Source organism: Diorhabda sublineata, chromosome 2, assembly GCF_026230105.1.
Source record: "Diorhabda sublineata isolate icDioSubl1.1 chromosome 2, icDioSubl1.1, whole genome shotgun sequence".
In the NCBI taxonomy this organism is placed as follows: domain Eukaryota; kingdom Metazoa; phylum Arthropoda; class Insecta; order Coleoptera; family Chrysomelidae; genus Diorhabda; species Diorhabda sublineata.
The window spans coordinates 27,838,777-27,858,428 of NC_079475.1; the positions used below are offsets into that span (position 1 = coordinate 27,838,777).

Genomic DNA, 19,652 nt, shown 5'->3' on the forward strand with positions numbered 1-19,652 from the left:
TCAGAAATAAGACATTTCTGTTAAAGTATAAGTCATAAAATTCTAGGAAATTACTTTCGACAGTATTGTTACTTCATAAAACTTTTGCCAGAACATTCACATTCCTCCTAATTGGTGACAGAATATTATAATTATGTATTAAAAAAACCAATTTTGTCATTTCATCAGTTTTGAACTTTTAACAGAATAAATAAAATAGATTAATAATTCATAATATCTAATGCCAGAAAGAAATTTCATCATCAACAGTCTGCAAGAGCGAAAAACGTGTCCGTGCGAGTAATGCATATGGAAGCCTGTAAGTAAGTAAGAGTGAGAGCGCTTATTAGGCATCTGTAGAGTATTAGATGTACATTTGGAATATTCTTTAGATAAGTGGGTATTAAGGTTTGACTATGAAAAGTTTCATGACTGCATGACCACCTAAAATTGGTCACTGGCTCTCCCTCTATTTTATTTGATGCATCATGTGATTATATATTATTATTCCGTACTGAAACATGTCACGATCATGGAAATTTTGACTGTCAGTCAACAAGAGGAATAAATGAAGCAACAAAAAAGGAAATAGAAAAACTATTCGAACTGCGTCTGAAACCTAATTTTATTATGAAGAACTAAAGTAAAATTAATGGATCAATTCAACCGACTAAGTTATACGTCAGAAAAAATACGGGCCAGCAGGAATAAGCTTGGTAGAGCTTGCATTATGGTTAAAAGAAAATTAACCTGATGAAGATCACGAAGTTTTTGTTGTGGCCTATGAAATTTCCGAAGATGATTTAGATCACAACTTCTGGTTCATGTTATCGACGAAATATTTAATTGTTCTGTTCTTCACGCGGATGCCACGTATAAACTCATTTGGCAAGGATTTCTAGTACTGGTACTATAGTAAAGATAAACATTTTCACCCATTTGGATTAGCTCTGACAACAGAAGAATGAACGGAAGACTTTGTATTTTTATTTTCCGCATTGAAAAAAGCAGCTTTCTCCGTATACTCATACAATTTAACTTGTAAAGTTTTGGTCTGTGATGCAGCCAAGGCAATTTTGTTTAGCCTTTCTCGCACGAACCGTCATAAGAATGTACTGGGCGCATGCGAAAAAGAAGATGCAAACAAAAGTTGGGCAAAGTGTGCGAAAAATCACAAAAAGAAGTACTACAAGACATTGATATTTTACAGTGTACCTCAATTCAGGACATATTTGATTGAGCCTGCGAAAATTTTTTGGACAAATAGAGAGCCGAAAATGATTTTATAACCTACTTTGAAAACGAATGACTGTGTCTAAAAAGACTTGGACAGAAAGTTACCAATGGGTAAAACTGTCGAAGCAGGTGCCATTAAAGATTAACACTGTGCTAATTTGCTCATACAGAATTCCAGTAGGAGACCTTTGACGAATATACAGAGCAACCTTTTAGCGAGTCGGAAGTAATAATGCCCCTAGAAAAAGTTACACGGCACATGCAATTGCCCAAAGTTTCTCAAAGATTATATTTGCAAGCATCTCGTTGGATTGGCAATTCGGCAAGTCTAACCACCTTCAGAGGCAAGAGGTATTGGCATGAAACGCAAAAGAGGACGATCAGCCAAAACTGAGAAAGCATTAATTGTGCAGTAAATTATTACAAAAGACTGATTCCTCTTAATATTTTTAAAATGTTTATTATTGGTTTTAAAAGGACCGATTTTACGTTTCTTTTTAATAAAGGATTATTGAAATTGTAAGAATTGTTATTTTGGTTGAATAAATGCTCAAAAAATCATTTTTTGGTAGTGGTTAAGTAATTTAGAGACATTAAAAGCTCGGCCTTAATAAAAAAATTTATAATAATAAAGGGTCACACAATAATTCACTTTAATAGGACAACGACATAAATATATGCATGTCATTTTAAATTAAAATGTGGTTAATAGTTTGGTGTTGTCAACTATTTTTTGGGTTAACAATTATTTGTTTGGAGTCATTTGCTTTTATAGTATGGTAAAATGTAACAACTTTATCTAGTGGTAAGTTAAAAATAAGCCTTTAAAAACAGGGTACAGATCTGACAAAACTTAAGATGAGCTTTAATGAATGACAGGCAAGGACGATATACATGAGATCCTCATAGTTTTATTTATTTTTAGAGATTTTTTTGTAGAAGTATTTTTGTTGAATTTTATTTCAAACTTGGAACACGAATTAAAAGTCAGTTGTCTTCAGTAAGTGAAAATTTATTGATAGAGTCCTTAATCTTCTGCATCCAGAATGATAAGAGACAACAAAATTCAAGAACAAGTTTTGCATATGATAATAAGGTTTCTCAGGCAGCACTTTCAAAAATGAGTTTTTGGCTAGTAAAAACTCTACTCCTCGGGGATCTTATTTGCTTAACTTGAGTCGTTATAATTGTACAATTACCCGTAAGGAACTCATTTTAAGCCGAACGAAACATTCAAACTGTTGTCACTGAATAGAAGCTTTGCATTTCAACTTTTTTATTGTCTGTTACGTGAAATCCATCTGAATATAATATTTTCATATTTTCAGTAATATTTTCACTGAAAAGTTAATTTCATCTTTTGAAATCATTAACGGATTAATGGATAGATTATATAAAAGTCGTTATACTTCTGTTAGATCAACCCTAATAATGCCCATTAATCACGGCACTGATCAGTGAATCCATTAATCACTAAAATGATTCATAAATCCGTCAAGCACGATAGTGATTAATATATCCATTAATTACTGCTTTCAGATGCTCTCTTGATTTAGCTATAATATATTTTTTTATAAATCTTATCAAAAAGTATTTTCCTAGACCAGAATTGAGCCCGGGAGCCAATGTTGGAAGGCACGAAGCATCTACACTGTACCATCAGCGACTTGAATGTGCGTGTCGTATATCTGTTTCTCAAAATACCATGATTTTCGGAACAACTTATAAATGGAACTAGCTTTTGAAACAAAATAAATTTTTTCTATGTCCGTTATAATATTCACGTTTTTTCTCATTCATTTGCATTTATAAAGAATGTAATTTCCGAATTCGTCAAAAACCGTGAAAAAAAGTACCGTAACGGTTCATTTTTTCACGCTTTTGTGTTAAAAGAAGTGCCGCAACGTGTCATTTTTAACGCAATTATAAATTGTTTTATCAAAATAGTGGGCTGTCACACTTTTATTTCTTGATATTCGTTCAATAAAATCCGTTTTCTGTCTAATTAAAAGGAGTGTGGTATTATTATTAGTGATGGAGAGTAATAGTGAGGAAAGTTTAAACTGCACACTAGAAGATGTTGTTGAATCGGCAACTGCAGCGACTATGAATCTTCTCCCTGAGAAATCCAAGCAACAGTATTTAAAGGAATATAATTCTTTTATGGAGTGGCGTACTAAAAAAGGCATAAACAGCTTCACAGAAAGAGTGTTACTAGCTTATTTTGAAACTAAGTCCAAAATGTGGAAGTCTTCAACACTCAACGCATATGTGAAAAATAAATCAGTTGGCTATAGACCCAAAAAATCTAAAACATTTGCCTGTGAAGAAATTAATAAGTTTCTGTTGCAAGCTCCAGACGATCATTATCTCATGCATAAGGTATAACAGGTTGCTTTAATACTCGGAATCGCAGGAGCACTGCGGAGGGAGGAATTATATAAAATGAAGTGTAACGATATTAATAATACCGGAAATGTTTTAATTATCACATTACCTGTTACAAAAACTCATGTTTAACGTCGATTTACTGTTATTGGTGAAATATCTGACAATAGATTAAACTTGATAAACATTTATAAAAAATATAAAAACTAACGACCCACAAATGTCCAAACAGATCATTTCTTTTTGCAGTATAGAAATGGAAAATGCAAAACCCAAGTTGTAGGTATTAATATCTTTTCAAAAATTCCCTCGCTTATCGCAACATATTTGAATTTACCTTATTCAACAAAACTACACATTTCGATGCTCTTCGGCGTCTCTATTAGTGAGACAGTTGCGGAAGGTTACGTAGACGACTCAATAAAAAACAAAATGGATTACGCAGTGAAAATTTTAACGGGAACAACTAGTTCGACTTCAAGCAACATTGTAAATGTTCACGATCCTACCAACAATCCAATAAGTATTAATACAATTTTATAGACGATGTTATTTCTTTGAACTCGTTAAATGTTGCCAATTCAAGTGCCAATATTAATGTAACTTCTTCTTCACCTCAAATTAATAATGCTCACAGTTGTACTTTCAATATCACTATTACAAAAACAAAAACAACTTAAAATGGATAAACAATATGAAAATGAGATTTATTTAACACTAAGAGAAATTGGAGAACCTGATGATGTTGCCTCATTAAATTTATTGCCAGAAAAGTCGGAGAAAGTATCGATTTCTATTATTGTAACAAATTTTTCTGACAAAAAAAATTGTCTCAAAAATATTTAGTAGTCGTAGATAAAATATATTATTTTACTCGCATATAATGAGTTATTATTCTCTTGGTGATTTATTTCACTCTCTAGTGCTCGTGACAGTGAACTTTACCTCGTAAATGATAACATTTATTTTTTGCTAGTGAATAATTTACTATTATCCATGTTTCTGAATCGATTTTGATAATTATCAGTGAAATTGTTCTGCTTTTAGCCTATGCCCCAATTCTTACGAATGAAATATGAAAAAATATATTATTAGCATAGAGATCAAACTATATACAGTATTATCGATTCATTAATAATTAAACTTGTATGAAAATACATCTACATCCTACTTTGGAAGTTTTCTTTATAATTTAATCCGTATTTCCAACAAATCAATTTTCTTCTTATCAGAATTTCATTTTAAACGAAATAAAGAGAAGAGTACTTTAGGCTGGTTTGAAAATTATAATCTGAGAAAATATACTTTTGTTGGATGAACAAATTTGGTAGAGATTGATATAAGTACTGTACTTACCTCACAAACAAAATCCTTTTGCTGAGTATGAATTCTCTCGTGAACTTTCAATTGTCCAGAAGTGAGAAATAATTTGGCACAAAATCGACACATAAACGTATTTTCCCCTTTATGCCTTTTTAAGTGAGTATATAAAGATCCAGGCGACATGAGTTTTTGACCGCATTCCTACAAGAAATATGTTATTTTATTACATCTGCATATAACGAATAAAATACAAGATTTTTCGAATTGCTTACAATTCGAAATGTTAGTTACACTTTAAATAAAATAGAGCCCGATAACTTAAACGAAGAAAACAAACATTTCGTTGAGTACAACTTCATAGAGGGGTTAACGTTTCTTCGATGCAAAATTTTAACTGTTACACACAATCATTGAAAAGACAAATTTCCACTAAATTACTCATATTAATAAGTTTTTTGTATTTGAAATACTTTCTACCATATTTATATCTCAATACTAAGTGTTGACAATTCTTTTGTACAAGTTTATTGTTTCTTTTTGTGTTTGTTGCATATGTTGTTGACGTACTATCTAGTTCAAATGTGATGGAACCATATATTTATTTTGCAGTATCAATCTAATTCTTTAAAAAAATCATCAACGTATTCCTCAGCCACAATACTAACAACGACGAGCGGCGAAAATAATGCCCTCCCTACATATAAATTAGAGTCTGATGATTTTAAACATATAGCAATGTCTTTCCTCATAACTCCAAATTTATTAATGCCAATTTCTTGTGAGTGATATTCTCCGTTATGGAAAAAAAATAATATCATTATAGATTCATCGGTAGGACGAAAATTCAAATATTTCTTAACTAGGGTAACTGACTATAAATTAAAAACGATTGAATTATTGTGAGATTTACTACCTTTGTCGCCAGATTTAAAATTCAAAAACTTTCTTTAAGAAATTATGAATCCTGACGCAAAAGTTCTGTCGTTTTAGCTACATGTTTCTCTGAGAGATTTTCAAGAAACGCAAATGATTTCAAATAATTATCCATCATTTATCTAGAATGTACTTTATGGCGGAAAGTCAATTGAGACAATGCTCTTTATTTTATGTACGGCTAAGTTCGCTAAAATATGCCAAAAGTACTGTAAACGACGCGACTGCTTAACGATTTACTGCTTCACCAATCTTAAAAATTTTTGTATAAATTTTTATATTTGTTTTGGAACTTCTATGGAAATAAAGTCTGTATGGTAAAGTTAGTTGCTTATCTAAGACAAGTAGGTAGTGGAAATATACATGTTTATTCTTTGGAGCTTTTATCTGTATCTATCGGTTTTAAAAAAAAATTAAGAGGAAAAAATTATTTTAGGCAACATGGATTTTAATTTGACTAAATAAAACTTCATCTTGTTTTGATATGAAATGAAATATGGGTTGCTAATTTCACCCCGTATAATATAACAGGAATATTGAAAAAATACTCGTAGTTTGTTCTTTGCGAGTGCACGAAAATTAGAGAATTCCAAGTTTGTAGCATTACTGAATTTTAGAAAAAAAAAATAATAAATAAAAACTCAATTTTAGTCACCATATTTTAAGAGTGATATCTCGGAAAGGTGAGTTGAAATAGTGGGTAATTATTAGTCACTTTATAGATACTGCCCAAAAGCAGTATATTTCTATAAGCAAAAGTATAGTTCAATTGTTATTAGACATCAAACAGATTAATCAAAGCAGACTCAAAAACACGTTTTCTCGAAACGTATCGGATATCAAGAAATTTATTCAGCACCGCCGGCGCTTCACAACGTTTAGCGGATTTGTATTGAAAATGAGTTTTTTGCTGCCACTAAATAAAGGACAGAGTAAAGCTACTACATACTTATTGCAAAACAACTTAATAACATATTGTATGTAACTTTCACACATGTGGGTATCATAATTTAAAGTTCAAATCTAGAAAATATCAAAAAGATGTAATATGTTATGATAACTTTGTAGAGTAAAAAAACATATATTTACCTTACAAATAAATTGTTTTTCTGTACCACATTTGGATCTAATATGTAGAGTTAATTCCGAACTGGTACGAAAAGTCCTTCCACATACATTGCACATATGACTCTCAATAATTTTACCTTCGTGGGTATTTCTAAGATGAACAAGATATTCCTTCTCCTGCGTAAATGTTAAATCTGGACATACTTTACATTTAAAGTATTTTAGCTGTAAAAGTAAAATATACAGGGTGATTGATTATTGTAATAAAGTTCAGTGCCTTCTTGTTCCTTTGAGATATCAATTTGAAAATTTGAGGTATTATCATTAATCTTCACATTTTAAAATTATTTACATTACAAGTTGTTTCAGAATGCTGTGCGATATTGAAATTATATTTTTTTAAATAAAACACCCTATATTTTATTGCGTATTAGGAATCATCTTGACATCCCCATTACAATACTATAAGGTTGTGATGTGCTCTACGGGAGTATTTTAAAAGTTATAACCAATTTTCCATAGAAGTCGTAACAAGAATGAAGATCTGTTGCGGCCAAAGCATTTGAATAGTAGTGGAAATTCTGGAACCCTGATTATAGGGTTAATCAAAATATTGATACATCATTTTCTCGAGTATTTTATGTGAGTATCGAAAAGTATTACCCACATACTTTTTTTATCTGTGCAAAACAATGATTCTGTACTGATATCTAATCTTTTAACAATTAATTATGAGTTGGGTATGATTTATATGTCAAAAACTGATATTTGACAATTATTGTTTTTTGATATAGCGATTTGAGACATTTCTCAGTGTTCTGAAGAATTTGAACTAGGGCAAAAATGAATTTCACGCATACTATGAAACATTTTCCTGGAAGGCGGCAACCTACCAAAGCAAGCTTGGGTATATTTATGGAGCGTTTCAATTGCAAGGGTTCAGTTAATTATAAAAGCATGAACGATTAAAAACTTCTGTGACAGACTAAAATTCAATCAATGTTTTGCTGGCAGTTACGGAAAACCTACACAGAAATGTAAGGAATATTTCCAGCAAACAAGAACTAAACTGCTACGGTGTGTAAAGACTTCTTAACGGAATCATAATGCACCCTTGCCATATTTACTTGCAGTAAGAATTAACTGGAGTTGATTTTGAAAAAAGACTAGCATTTTGTAGGTGGGCTTTACAAAAAGTTAATCAACAGAGACACTTCCTCGACTAGGTATGTTCTATTTGGAGATGAAGAAACTTGCAAAATTTTATCCGATACATAAGTATAAAATTGCCCTTATATAGTATGCGAAATATACAAAAATTTGTTTCAGACAATTTTTCAAAAAATCATAATCAAGATACAAATTCGGTTTCCACCCATTTTACTTCATAAATAAAAAAGAATTTGGACCTATATTTTAATAGTTCAAGCCTTGTCTGCGCGCTACCATTACAATCGATCTCGAATCAGTTAGTAACCAATTCCGGATCGCTACACCTGCTTGATTACGAGCCTGTGCAGGATATTATTGCACTACTATCGATTTGATCACAATACTTATTTTCGTAACTAGTTATGAAAAGAGGGATAATTGCCAAAACGAGCGCCAGCGAGTTTTGCAAATTACTCGAGTTAAACAATATCTTTTCATAACGTGTTTACGTACAATGTTTCATCCAATTCCGCGCTTTTATAATATTTGATAGAATCTTTAATTACAAGGAAAATATTAATGTGGAATCAAATGATGTTAGAAGTATTTTACGATGGAAGAAGATCTTGAAGTATTGTTACTATGAAACAAACACTGATTTTTCAAAATAAGTAAAAACAAGTCAGAAGTAATTACTTGAAATGTTTTCAGGTAGCGAATCAGCAATTCCATTTGAAATTAATGGAGTCTGCAAATGCTGCAGTGGGTAGTTTAATATATCAAGAAGTAGACACGCCCTGGCCTACTAAAAATTTGAGAAATGTTGCGATTTGAAAAATATAAAGAACATATAGACAACAACGAAAAGGTAGTACTTGCTTATTTTGAGACCTGAACTCACCGTGGGCAAAAATGTCGATATCAAGATGTACACTATTGCTATTCGCAAAAGTACGACACAATTTACGATTTGTTTATAATTTATTATTAAATAAATCTGTTCCTTAGGTCGCAATGATAATTGGAAATGCAGGAACCTGCAGGAAAACTGAGCTGAAGTTCCTATGGGAAGGAGACGTATTTGATGAAGCCACCTTTTTTAAAATTACAATTCTAGAAAGCAAAACACACGCGAAATTGTGGTCACTGCTGGAAACATTGCTGGTGTCAATCTTGTTGACCCCCTCAAAAAGTGGAGAAATATTAAACCTGCTGCTGTAAAGCACGGCAGATGACTATTGAAAAATTATCAGCAAAGGCTATGTCAGAAGTTCAAGAAAATATTCACCCAGACAATGGACTTACTTTAAATAATGTCTTTAATAATGTTGTTTCCAATGTTTATAAATATTAAAATACTATTGAATTAAAATGAGTTAATTGTTAGTTTAAATGAAAGAATTGTCAGTTTTTACAGTAATTAATAAACTATTTTTTGAACAGTTACGTAAAAACTGATATATGAAGGTTACGAAAAATATGACGTTTCCTAATGTGAAGGAGTGACTTAAAGTGTCACATTTAATAGCGGAATTAGATAAAAAAAGTTTTAGTGATGTTAGGATCAAGCGCACCAAATGGGTTCTTAGGCCGGCCCTGTCCAGCTAAATGGAATTTGAAAATCTGGCGAATTCACGCGGCGCATTTGATTTGTATTTTATAAATGGGGGACGCGCCTTTGATGAACTTTTTATTATGGAAGGCCGTTTATTACAGAATCTTTTTTAAATAATTTCTAGGAAATTTCTTTTTGTTCTAGAATTCTATTTGCGGTACATAAATAACTTTATGTAACGCAGTAAGTTAGTTTTAAATAAATAGTGTAGTGAATAGAACGAATTAGTAAAGTTACATTTATAAGGGAATTATTATAAATAGTGTAGTGTATAAATAAATCAAAAACGTAAGAGTCAGTGTTTATTAGTTCATCTCACGAATAGAAAGAGTGAAAATAAATACGAAAAACGTTACATTGGTGTCAGAAGTGGGGTATTAGAAGTAAATTGTGACATAAACATGGCCAAGAGACTGAGTGACCTGAAAGTGACGGAACTGAAAGCCAAACTGGACAATCGCGACTTAAAAACGTCCGGTAAGTAGAGTGAATTAGTGGAAAGACTCAAAGTGGCTTTGGTAAGTGACTGATTTGATCAAGAAACTCATCTTTTCAAAGACGAGTCTTCCACCTTTAACTCGTCAATTTCTGCCAATATGGACGAGAAGATTTCAACTTTGATTAACGATATTTCTGTCAATATATCAACTATGACAAATAATATTTCGGCTTGTATGGATGACAAGATTTCGACCATGTAGAGCGATAATTCTGCCGAAATTTTATCATTGAAAACCGACATTGCCGCTGACGTTGAAAATTAAATCTCATATCTACAATCGGATATCGACAAAAAGATAAACTAGGATATACAATTTGATATCGAGAATGAGATGACAACGATGAAAACTCAGATGAACGAGAAAATCAAGGAGTTGAAGAAAAATATGGTAGATTTAAGACACTCCAATAGAAGAGAAGGAGATGGAGATAAACAGTTTGAGTCAGTCAGTTTCGAAGAAACTGTCGATGTGGTCACGAGCATCTAGAACATTTGTACTAATCGCAGTTGAAGAATCGAAGGCAGAATCGCGACAAGGTGGACATTACCTAACCGATCAGCATCAGAGCTAACCTAACCTAAATGATTCGGCAATGGAAGGAAGAAAATTGGCGACCTACCTGGCAAGATTTTCACCGGCATTGAAAGCATATTGGGCTCAGTGGGAATCCCTTGTCCTGGAAGAGGGCCTTTTAAAAAAGAATCCTCGAGACTGATGATGATGATGATGGTTCTGAAAAGAGAGGACATCTAGTCGTTCCGATGTAAAGGTCTGGTGTAAGAAATATACGACTTGCGCGAGTAAAGGTCCACATCGTAAGAGAAATACACCCCTAAAACAATATAATGTTGGAAGTCTTTTTAAGAGGATCGCTTTGGATATTGCTACACACACAGTGGTGGTGAATACATCCTAGTCGTGATGGATTATTTTACAAAATGGATAGAAATTTACGCGATCCCGAATCAAGAGGCCACAACTTTTGCGGAAGTATTGGTGAAAGAATTTATCAGTCGATATCGTGTACCCTTTGAAGTTCACAACGATCAAGAAAGAAACTTCTAGAGCCATGTTTTCCAGGAAATCTGTGACCAGCTGTGAATAAAGAAAACCAGGACGACTGCATTACATCCGCAATCAGATGGAATGGTCGAGAAAATTAACAGGACCATTGGTAGATATCTATCCAAATTAGTTTCCAGCTACCAAAGATATTGAGATCTGCTATTAATAAGTCCACTGGTGAAATACCTGCTAAAATCCTGTTTGGACTTGAAATGGGGCTTCCTTGTGACCCAGAATTAGGCTAACGACCTGGAGAAGGCTTAGCGGGAGAATATTATGTGATCCAATTGAGAAGAAGATTGGACGAATTGGTTCGCTCGAATCAAGTTGCCACAGACGAAGGTTTCAAAGAGGGGGATAAAGTATGACTGCAAAACCCGACGAGGAGAAAGGAGTTTTCTACAAAATTACAAAAATCCTGGGAAGGTCCATACTTAATCAAGAAAATGATGAATGATATCATCTATTACATACGCAAGATCCCCAATGGCAAACCGAAAATAGTCTACCAAAATCGATTAGAGCCCTTTAAAGGAGACCACGACCCACAGGAAGAGGCGAACCAGTTGCGAGAAAAGCCTGCCGTCGAAGAATTTATGGGTGCGTTCGGAGGTTCCGGAAAAACTAGATATGGAGCCACTACAGAACAACAACTAGACTTGTTCACTCTGCCAAAAAATTATCAACTCCCATGTAAGGAAGGGGTAATGTTCGAAAAAGCTTGCGAAATGTGCCTTTAATTTGTTTTTAAGAATTTCGGACGCGCATGATGAACTTTTTATTATAGACGGTGGTTTATTACAGTATTTCTTTTAAACAATTTCTAGAACATCTAATAATTTATTTCTTTTGTTTCTTTTTGTTCTAGAACTTTGAAAGATCAAAATTTTGAAAGAATGCATACTGAACTTGTTCTTAATTCCAAACTCGTGAAAAAAGCAAATAATATATTATTATCTACAAGGGTTGCTACTCAAGTTTTCATATAGACATGGCTTTGGATATGGCTTTATTGTTCTTAAAAATACTTTTTTTCTTCTTTTGCTTGCGTTTGAACCAATTGTCAAAGTATTTTTTTCATTCCGATTGAGGTACCTCCAAAACATGTGATTTGAACGCATCAACCGCTTCTTCAGATTCACGCAATTTAATTTTGATCTGCGGGAATAAAATAAAATAAAAAAAATCATTGGATGCCAAATAAGGACTGTATGCCTAATCAATCATCATCGATGATTTGATTATTCGAAAACGTTTTTGTTTGAACTGAGAGAGAGCTATGATTCCTCGTCTATCACGATCCTATAGACGTCTTTTGAAACATCGCGATTGAATTTTTCAGCATTTCTTTGCACCAATCGATATGAGCTTTTTTAAGCGATTGTCAAATTATGTGGAATCCAACGCGAACAAATCTTTTTGACAGCCAAATGTTCATACAATACTTAATGTATGCGAGTGGAACTAATCCCGAGGTATACCTCAATCTCACGATATGTTACATGACGATATTACAATATCAGTTCATGCATAGCATCGATGTTTTCTGGCATAACAGCCGATTTTGGACAACCTTCACGGAATTCATCCTGAAGCGAAGTGCAACAACGATTGAATTCGGAAAACCAGCTAAACACGATTGCTCGAGATGGTGCTTCATCAACAAAACTCGTAGCGTAGTTCATCAGCACTCTAACCGCAGTGTGTTAGTTTAATCCACGCCGAAAGTCATAGAAAATCACGAAAATGTTCGAGATTTAAATCAATTTCAAGGTTTCGAGTATCTGTACACAATTCAAATAGCACTCTTATGTTCTACACGTTCTGAGTATGTTCACCATTAAAAATATCAAAACTTATAAGGCTATGTCAGCTTTGACATATTCGTATCAGTGTTACCATATCTTATAACTTGAGTAGCAATCCTCGTATTTTAAAAATATATGATTTAGCAATTAGCAAATAAGGATAAAAACAAATCAAATTAGATTTAGACCAAGTTCCTGCTGCCAATAGCAACGGATAGATGATCATAGAGAAATTACTGCAAATCGGATTGATTTTGTTCAAACCCATTCGAAATTTGAGACACCAGGCACACGTATATAAGAAATTCGACTCAACAAGAACGGGCAGAGTTACCTGCTAATAATTGCTGTAGTGAGGAGTACGCACCAATTGTAAAGCATTTTTAAATGAAAACCTTGGGAAAATATACGTTTGAGTTTTAGTTTGAGCCAATGAGTTAATAATGGCCGTTGGAATTAGACTATTCTACCAACATCAACAATAATACACTCCTGTTACACATTACTCGAAAAACGTTATAAAAATAGACATGAGAGTAAAAAATACTATCGTTACGGATTATAAAGAATAACTGTGACAAGAGATATTTCTTAAAAAATCTGACACTGATAGATGATGGGTGCAAATTTTTAACAAAACTTGTATTTTGGAGAGTTCTAATATGATACATTAACAAATTTTAAGGAAAATTATATAATATATAATCTGAAAGCATGATGTAAAGACTACAAGGTGTGCTATAGCGCACCAGCTGGGAAGCAGCCAATGAGAATTCGCTCCCAAAACGACGCGCCAATTTGGGAGCGAAATCTCATTGGCTCTTGAGAGATGCCCAGAACGAGTCGAAAATGAGCCCTCGGGAAGAGCACACCTTGTAGTCTTTACATCATGTCTAAAAGTACAATAAAAATTTTCAATAAAATTTTTCCCTTGCATTTTAATTGACAGCAACAATTCTCCTTGCCGAAACAAACATTTTTTGGGTTACTTCGCCGAATATTTAAAACAAGTAGAACAAATAATACTGTAATTAATCAACATCCCAAGTTTTTGGTTACGGTATAAAAACCGGCAACTGAACACTAGCAGGATTAAACAAAACAGATCTCCATTTTTTTAAGTGAATAAATCTAAATATTGTAACAATAAAAGTGCTAATTGAATCCTACTTAGGGAATTAATTTGTTACAATACATGAGAATGTTAGATTATAGGAAATATACAATTAAATCATAAGCCACAAATAAAAAAGGTCCAAATCTGGGTATTTATAACATATTTATCGCTATTTGGACATACCTTTGGATGCTTTTCTTTATTATGTTGTCTTAATTGACTGAAAGTTTTGAACGTTTTGCTGCATTTTTCACAAGTTGAATTGTGGGTTTTTTTATGTCTGTTAAAGAGAACCAACGTTTTAAACTCCTTATTGCAACTTGAACATACATAAGCATTATCCTGAAATAAAAAAAAATACAAATGAAATGAACAAATAGCACGCGCGCACGAGCAGGCGCATTCATTATATGCACATGTATATTTAACACTACTTAATTCTCAAAGTTTTAGCTATCTCCAAGGCATTATTTTTGTTACTCCGCTTCTGCGCTTCTGAATTTCTGCGGTAGGTAATTCTCCTCATAACAGACGGAAACTTTTCAAACCACCCTCGTATATAAAACATGCCGTTGGACCCATTATGTAATACTTAATGGAATCGAGAACAGATACAGCGGATACTGAACATTTTCAGACAAAATAATAAATAATGATATATCAGAATGGCATGTGATGATAGTGAGATAAGCCACAACTAAAAGATAATCGTAAATATAACTCAATCTGCTCCTTTGAGAGGAAAAGGACATAATCTCGAAAAAAGAGGAAAAGTAGCGTTTAAAGTACAGTAGCATGCATATTTCAGGAAGAATATACTTTTAATGATAGTAAAAAAGTTTTTTCACGTCATAGACAATATGTTTACATTCTTCAATTTTTTGTGATGATGGTAGTAGGTATACATCGGCGCCGATTTATAAATATTGAGGGACCCGAGATATTTTTTAAAGTTTAGATAAAAATTTTGCGTGTTTAAAGTAGTTTTTATGTTGTATTATCAGCAAGGAAACCATAAAAAAACGTCTTGGTTTTCAAAATTGAAACAAAACATAAACACGAAACACTAATAATTATGCTTGATTTGATACAGATGACAATAAAGCAGTGTGTATATAGCTTTGAAATTATATTTTAATAAATCCCAAACTCATTCAAAATACTGAACTCACTGTTTACACTACCAGTTACCATCACTCACTATAGCAGAGTGTTCCCAATTTTTCTGTCTTTTCCATATTTTAAATGAGCTATGTGCTTTTTAAACCATACATTAACGGATCTCTAAGTCTGCCCAACATACTTCATGCCACAAGCATTTTAGGTAATTTCTTAGATACAGCTCTTTTCCAAATCTGGTATTTTATCCTCGGGATTGCTCAATAATTGTTTTAATGTATTACTGGATTCATAAACCAATTTCAAACCCACTCTGTTGAACATTATTTCCAATATTTTTTGTATAAACCGAATTTAGAGGGACCAGAGCAAATTTTCTTTTTTTCATGTTTATTTTGAAAAAAAGGTGATTTCGCAGAGAATTTTTTTAAGTCTATCGGTTAATTAACTTATTTACAATTCTCTTATCATACTCGTTGAGTAGAGCTTATTGTATCTATCTAGTGGAAAATTAGTCAAAAGATGGAAATGGAGAGTGACCATCTTATGTTGGATGCAATGGAAAGTATCAGCCGGGACTCCAACTCGTAGCGGTGTTTTCTTAATCACTTAAGTATCTAAAAATGCTAACTTTTTTATTATTTTCTATTTCATGAGTAAACTTTATAGATGGAATTTGAATTGAGTTGTAAAATGAAATTATCTACATCATTTGGCTTTTTCTTATCAAATATAGCGAAAATATTATCCATATACCTGTACGATACCCTGGAAAATATTAAAACTCTTGACTTATTTGCTTTTCAACTTTTGAATAGTTCAGCTATAATGGCAGATTAGTCAAGAGTTTCAGTATTTTCTCAGGGTATGGTGCAGGTATGTGGATGCTATTTTCGTTATACGAAAATGGCAAGTGCAGAAGATTTCAATTCAAAACGTCCATCCATAAAATTACACTTATGAAATAGACAATAATGAACAGTAATCGTTTTTGCTTATGCGCAGGACACGCACCATCTCTCTCGCAGAAAGTGACGTCACGTTGGAATCAAAATGTGAAGTATAATGTATGCTGTATACCTGTTGTAAAGTTTTATTTTGATTTCAAAAGTAATATTTGTTGTAAAGACTTGTCTACCTATATATAGGGTTATTGAATTTATCAGTTAAATATCACGTTCTTAAGGTCGCGTGCGGTTTACAAGGAATATAATTTTCTGCCTGTTTCGTGAAATAAGAGACTATTTAAAATATTGTTACGAACATGTCTCCGCCCTAGAGCCGATCCTACCTAGATGTATTGAAATTCTAAAATACTGCGAGAGCGCGCGGCACCTTTAACTTACTTTTTATTAACCGCGGAATCCGTTTGATGTTTGTTTTTTATAGCAAGCGGTTTATTTACATTGTTTCTTTTAGATAATTTCTAGGAAAGTCTATTTATTTATTTTTCTTTCTTTCTTTCTTCTTTCTTTTTTATGGTTCTTAAAAACTTCATTTGGATATGTGAGCGGGTTCGTTTAGCGCAATTAAGTTCTGTCTACAATAAAAAGTCGTAGTAAACAGAACGAATTAGCAAAGAAATCGAAGAATTTGAATATATTATTTAATAATGATAGTAATAAGTTAATAGTGTATAGTATTTAAATAATTTGAGTACGTACGAGACAGTGTTTATTAATTAACCCCACGAATATAAATCATATAAATAAATATAAATATAATATAAATCATATAAATTATTCAATTTAATAATATTGTTTCTGATATATTATGGGGATATTTTATTTATATCTTTGAGCTAATCATATATAGGTAAAGAAACATTGTTTTAAACCTAGACACTCTTCATTATATTAAACTATCCTCTTCGAAATAAATAGAACAAATACTCGCTAAGGGGTATCGTATTTAAATTTCCAACCAGACTGAACCGTTTTTGTTTATAATTTTACAAGTCAATCGAAAACATGAAATAAGTATAATTATCGAAAACAAAATTATAGAAAAATATTATAAATTAATTATATCCTCTCGACCATAAAGTCCTATCCACTGCTTCGCCAAGTCTTTTTTTTAGAAACCAAAGTATTTAATATCTGTTTCTTTGGTATTTCCATTAGTGTTTTTGCATGTATCGACGGCATTATGATCTCATAATAGGAAGTACAATATTTTAAAAGAAAATAATAACAGTTAGGTCAACTCTACAAAAGCCTCTAAACACAAAAAAATATCACATACGTGCAAAATACGTGCAACTCCAACCTAATATTAATGGTCAAGAAAACATTCTGATTCCAACGTGACGTCATGCGCGAAGCGTGTCAAATTTGAGCCGACAAGTCAGCATACCAGTGTATGTGTATCGGGTTTTTAGATACTTTAGTAATAAGGAATAATAATTTTTGGTGTATTCAGGAAAATACCGCTTCGTGCAAGTACATCTCGGATGATCCGAATAAACAATGAAAATAAAAATTTGTCTTCTGGGCCACCCTGAACATCAAAATTGAAATTTGAATATAGAAATCGATTTCTCCTTAAAAAATTATGGGGTTTACGTTTAACTTGTTTTCGTATGGCCAACAGTCTGGCTATTATAGAGCTACAATGTTTAGTAGTTAAGATGTTTCTCCCCAGTGTGCGGCGTGTTGGTACTAGAAACATTTTGAAAGTGCATAATACAAACGATTTTGTCTGATATGGACATCCAAGGGTTCAGGGTAAATGATTAGCGGGCTTCGCCCCTAAGTGCATTTTTCAGGTAGTAGGGCCCCCTCATGCCCCATGAGTTGGCGCCTATGTATCTGAAGTAGTGACGAAAACATTTAACATTGGAACTAAACTAACAATATACAACGAAACAAATGAAGTAATTTAAATTCCAAATGTGAAAACTATGATTGATGAACGGATGAACGGGAGCAGTGTTATCATATGGCTGGCGAATCTTATCAAGGAGCTTCCCAAAATAACTCTTAAATCTCTATAATATTGTTTCTTGTCTTTACAAAATAGTTACGTAATAAATCAAATGAGCAAACCAAATCTTAGGATTGGTATTTGAACGAAATTTTTACAGAGAATATTTTATCGAGTTTCAAATATTCGTGACCATTTGTTGTGGATCATAAACAGGTTATAGAAAACAGATTCTACGGATATTAAATGAAAAATTTGCTTTGGAAAACAAAAAAAAATAATGTATTAGATGACGTAGAAACAGATATGTAGATAGCATGCGGAACCGCCAATCAACTTGCAAATTGCAGCCGGATTAAAGATGCCACCTATATATAAAATTATTTATCTGATAATAATGATTGCTGCATTATGTTTCGCTTTAATTTAATCAAAAAAATTTTGAGAACCGAACATTTGTTATACACGAAGATGAACACCATAAATTTTATTGCCATAAATTAATTTGTGAAAAATAAAAACATTTTTAATTATTAAAATATGAATGCCTACTATTTATGTCGTTATATTGTTACATTACAAAATCTTGATCATCATAAATTAGTACCTTTATATTGATTAAAAGTATATTATCGAATTATATGAATCCAAAATTGAGGCAAAGGAGATTTTCCTATTTTTTAGATAAATCGGGAAATTGAAACTTTATAAATGCCAGGTACATAGTAATTAAATATTAATCACATCATAATTTGGTAATCCAGTATAAAAAATTCAAGAAACGTTTATACATGAAGAGAAATGATTAATTGATCACAGTTTATCACAATTAACACTATTACTGACAATTATCAATTCTAAGTTATACATCCCCTGTAGAATATAATATATGATATAGACAAACTCAAATTTTGAATAATAACTACGGTTTGTTTCATCAAAATTTGAATAATGGAAGAGTAACATGTATTTTCTATTAATCAAAATAGGGGTATCTACTACTGATGTTTAGAAATGTTTTGCAGTAGACGACTTACTTCACTGGCGTCCTCTGAATCCATAGAAAAGTTCCAATTGTTATCTAGTATATTTTCGGTTGATATTTTGAAATTGTCGTTTTAAAAGACACTGTTATCTTACAACTTTTTATATTTCACTTAACTACACTGTTAAAAAGGTCGCCATTGTTAGGTCTGTACAGGGTTGCCGTAATTTATATATAGCACTACTTCCAACAATCAATGATCACGAACTTTTATATTACTAACACTTACGCTACAGCTATAGAAAACAATTAATAATTTAAGAACAAACCAGAGAATTATTTTTTCCTTAATAACTAAAAGTAGTGCAGCAGAATTATATTGATGTTTATGATTTTAATCTCTATTATCGTAGTATTGGAACTTTTTTATTAGCTG

At 32.3% G+C, this 19,652-nt stretch overlaps 1 protein-coding gene across 2 annotated transcripts in view; it reads right to left on the reverse strand.

Annotated features, from left to right (window-relative positions):
* The window catches only part of LOC130452778 (zinc finger protein 624-like), a 37,907-nt gene extending 18,466 nt beyond the window's left edge, over positions 1–19,441 (reverse strand). For both annotated transcript variants that reach the window (XM_056792212.1, XM_056792210.1), the window contains exons 1-4: positions 19,269–19,441; positions 14,371–14,529; positions 6,949–7,152; positions 4,960–5,127 (exon numbers count right to left, since the gene is read on the reverse strand). In XM_056792212.1, coding sequence (XP_056648190.1) covers positions 4,960–5,127; positions 6,949–7,152; positions 14,371–14,529; positions 19,269–19,292 — 555 coding nt within the window. In that variant the 5' untranslated portion in view covers positions 19,293–19,441. The remainder of the gene's footprint in view (positions 1–4,959; positions 5,128–6,948; positions 7,153–14,370; positions 14,530–19,268) is intronic.
* Positions 19,442–19,652: the final 211 nt, after the last annotated feature.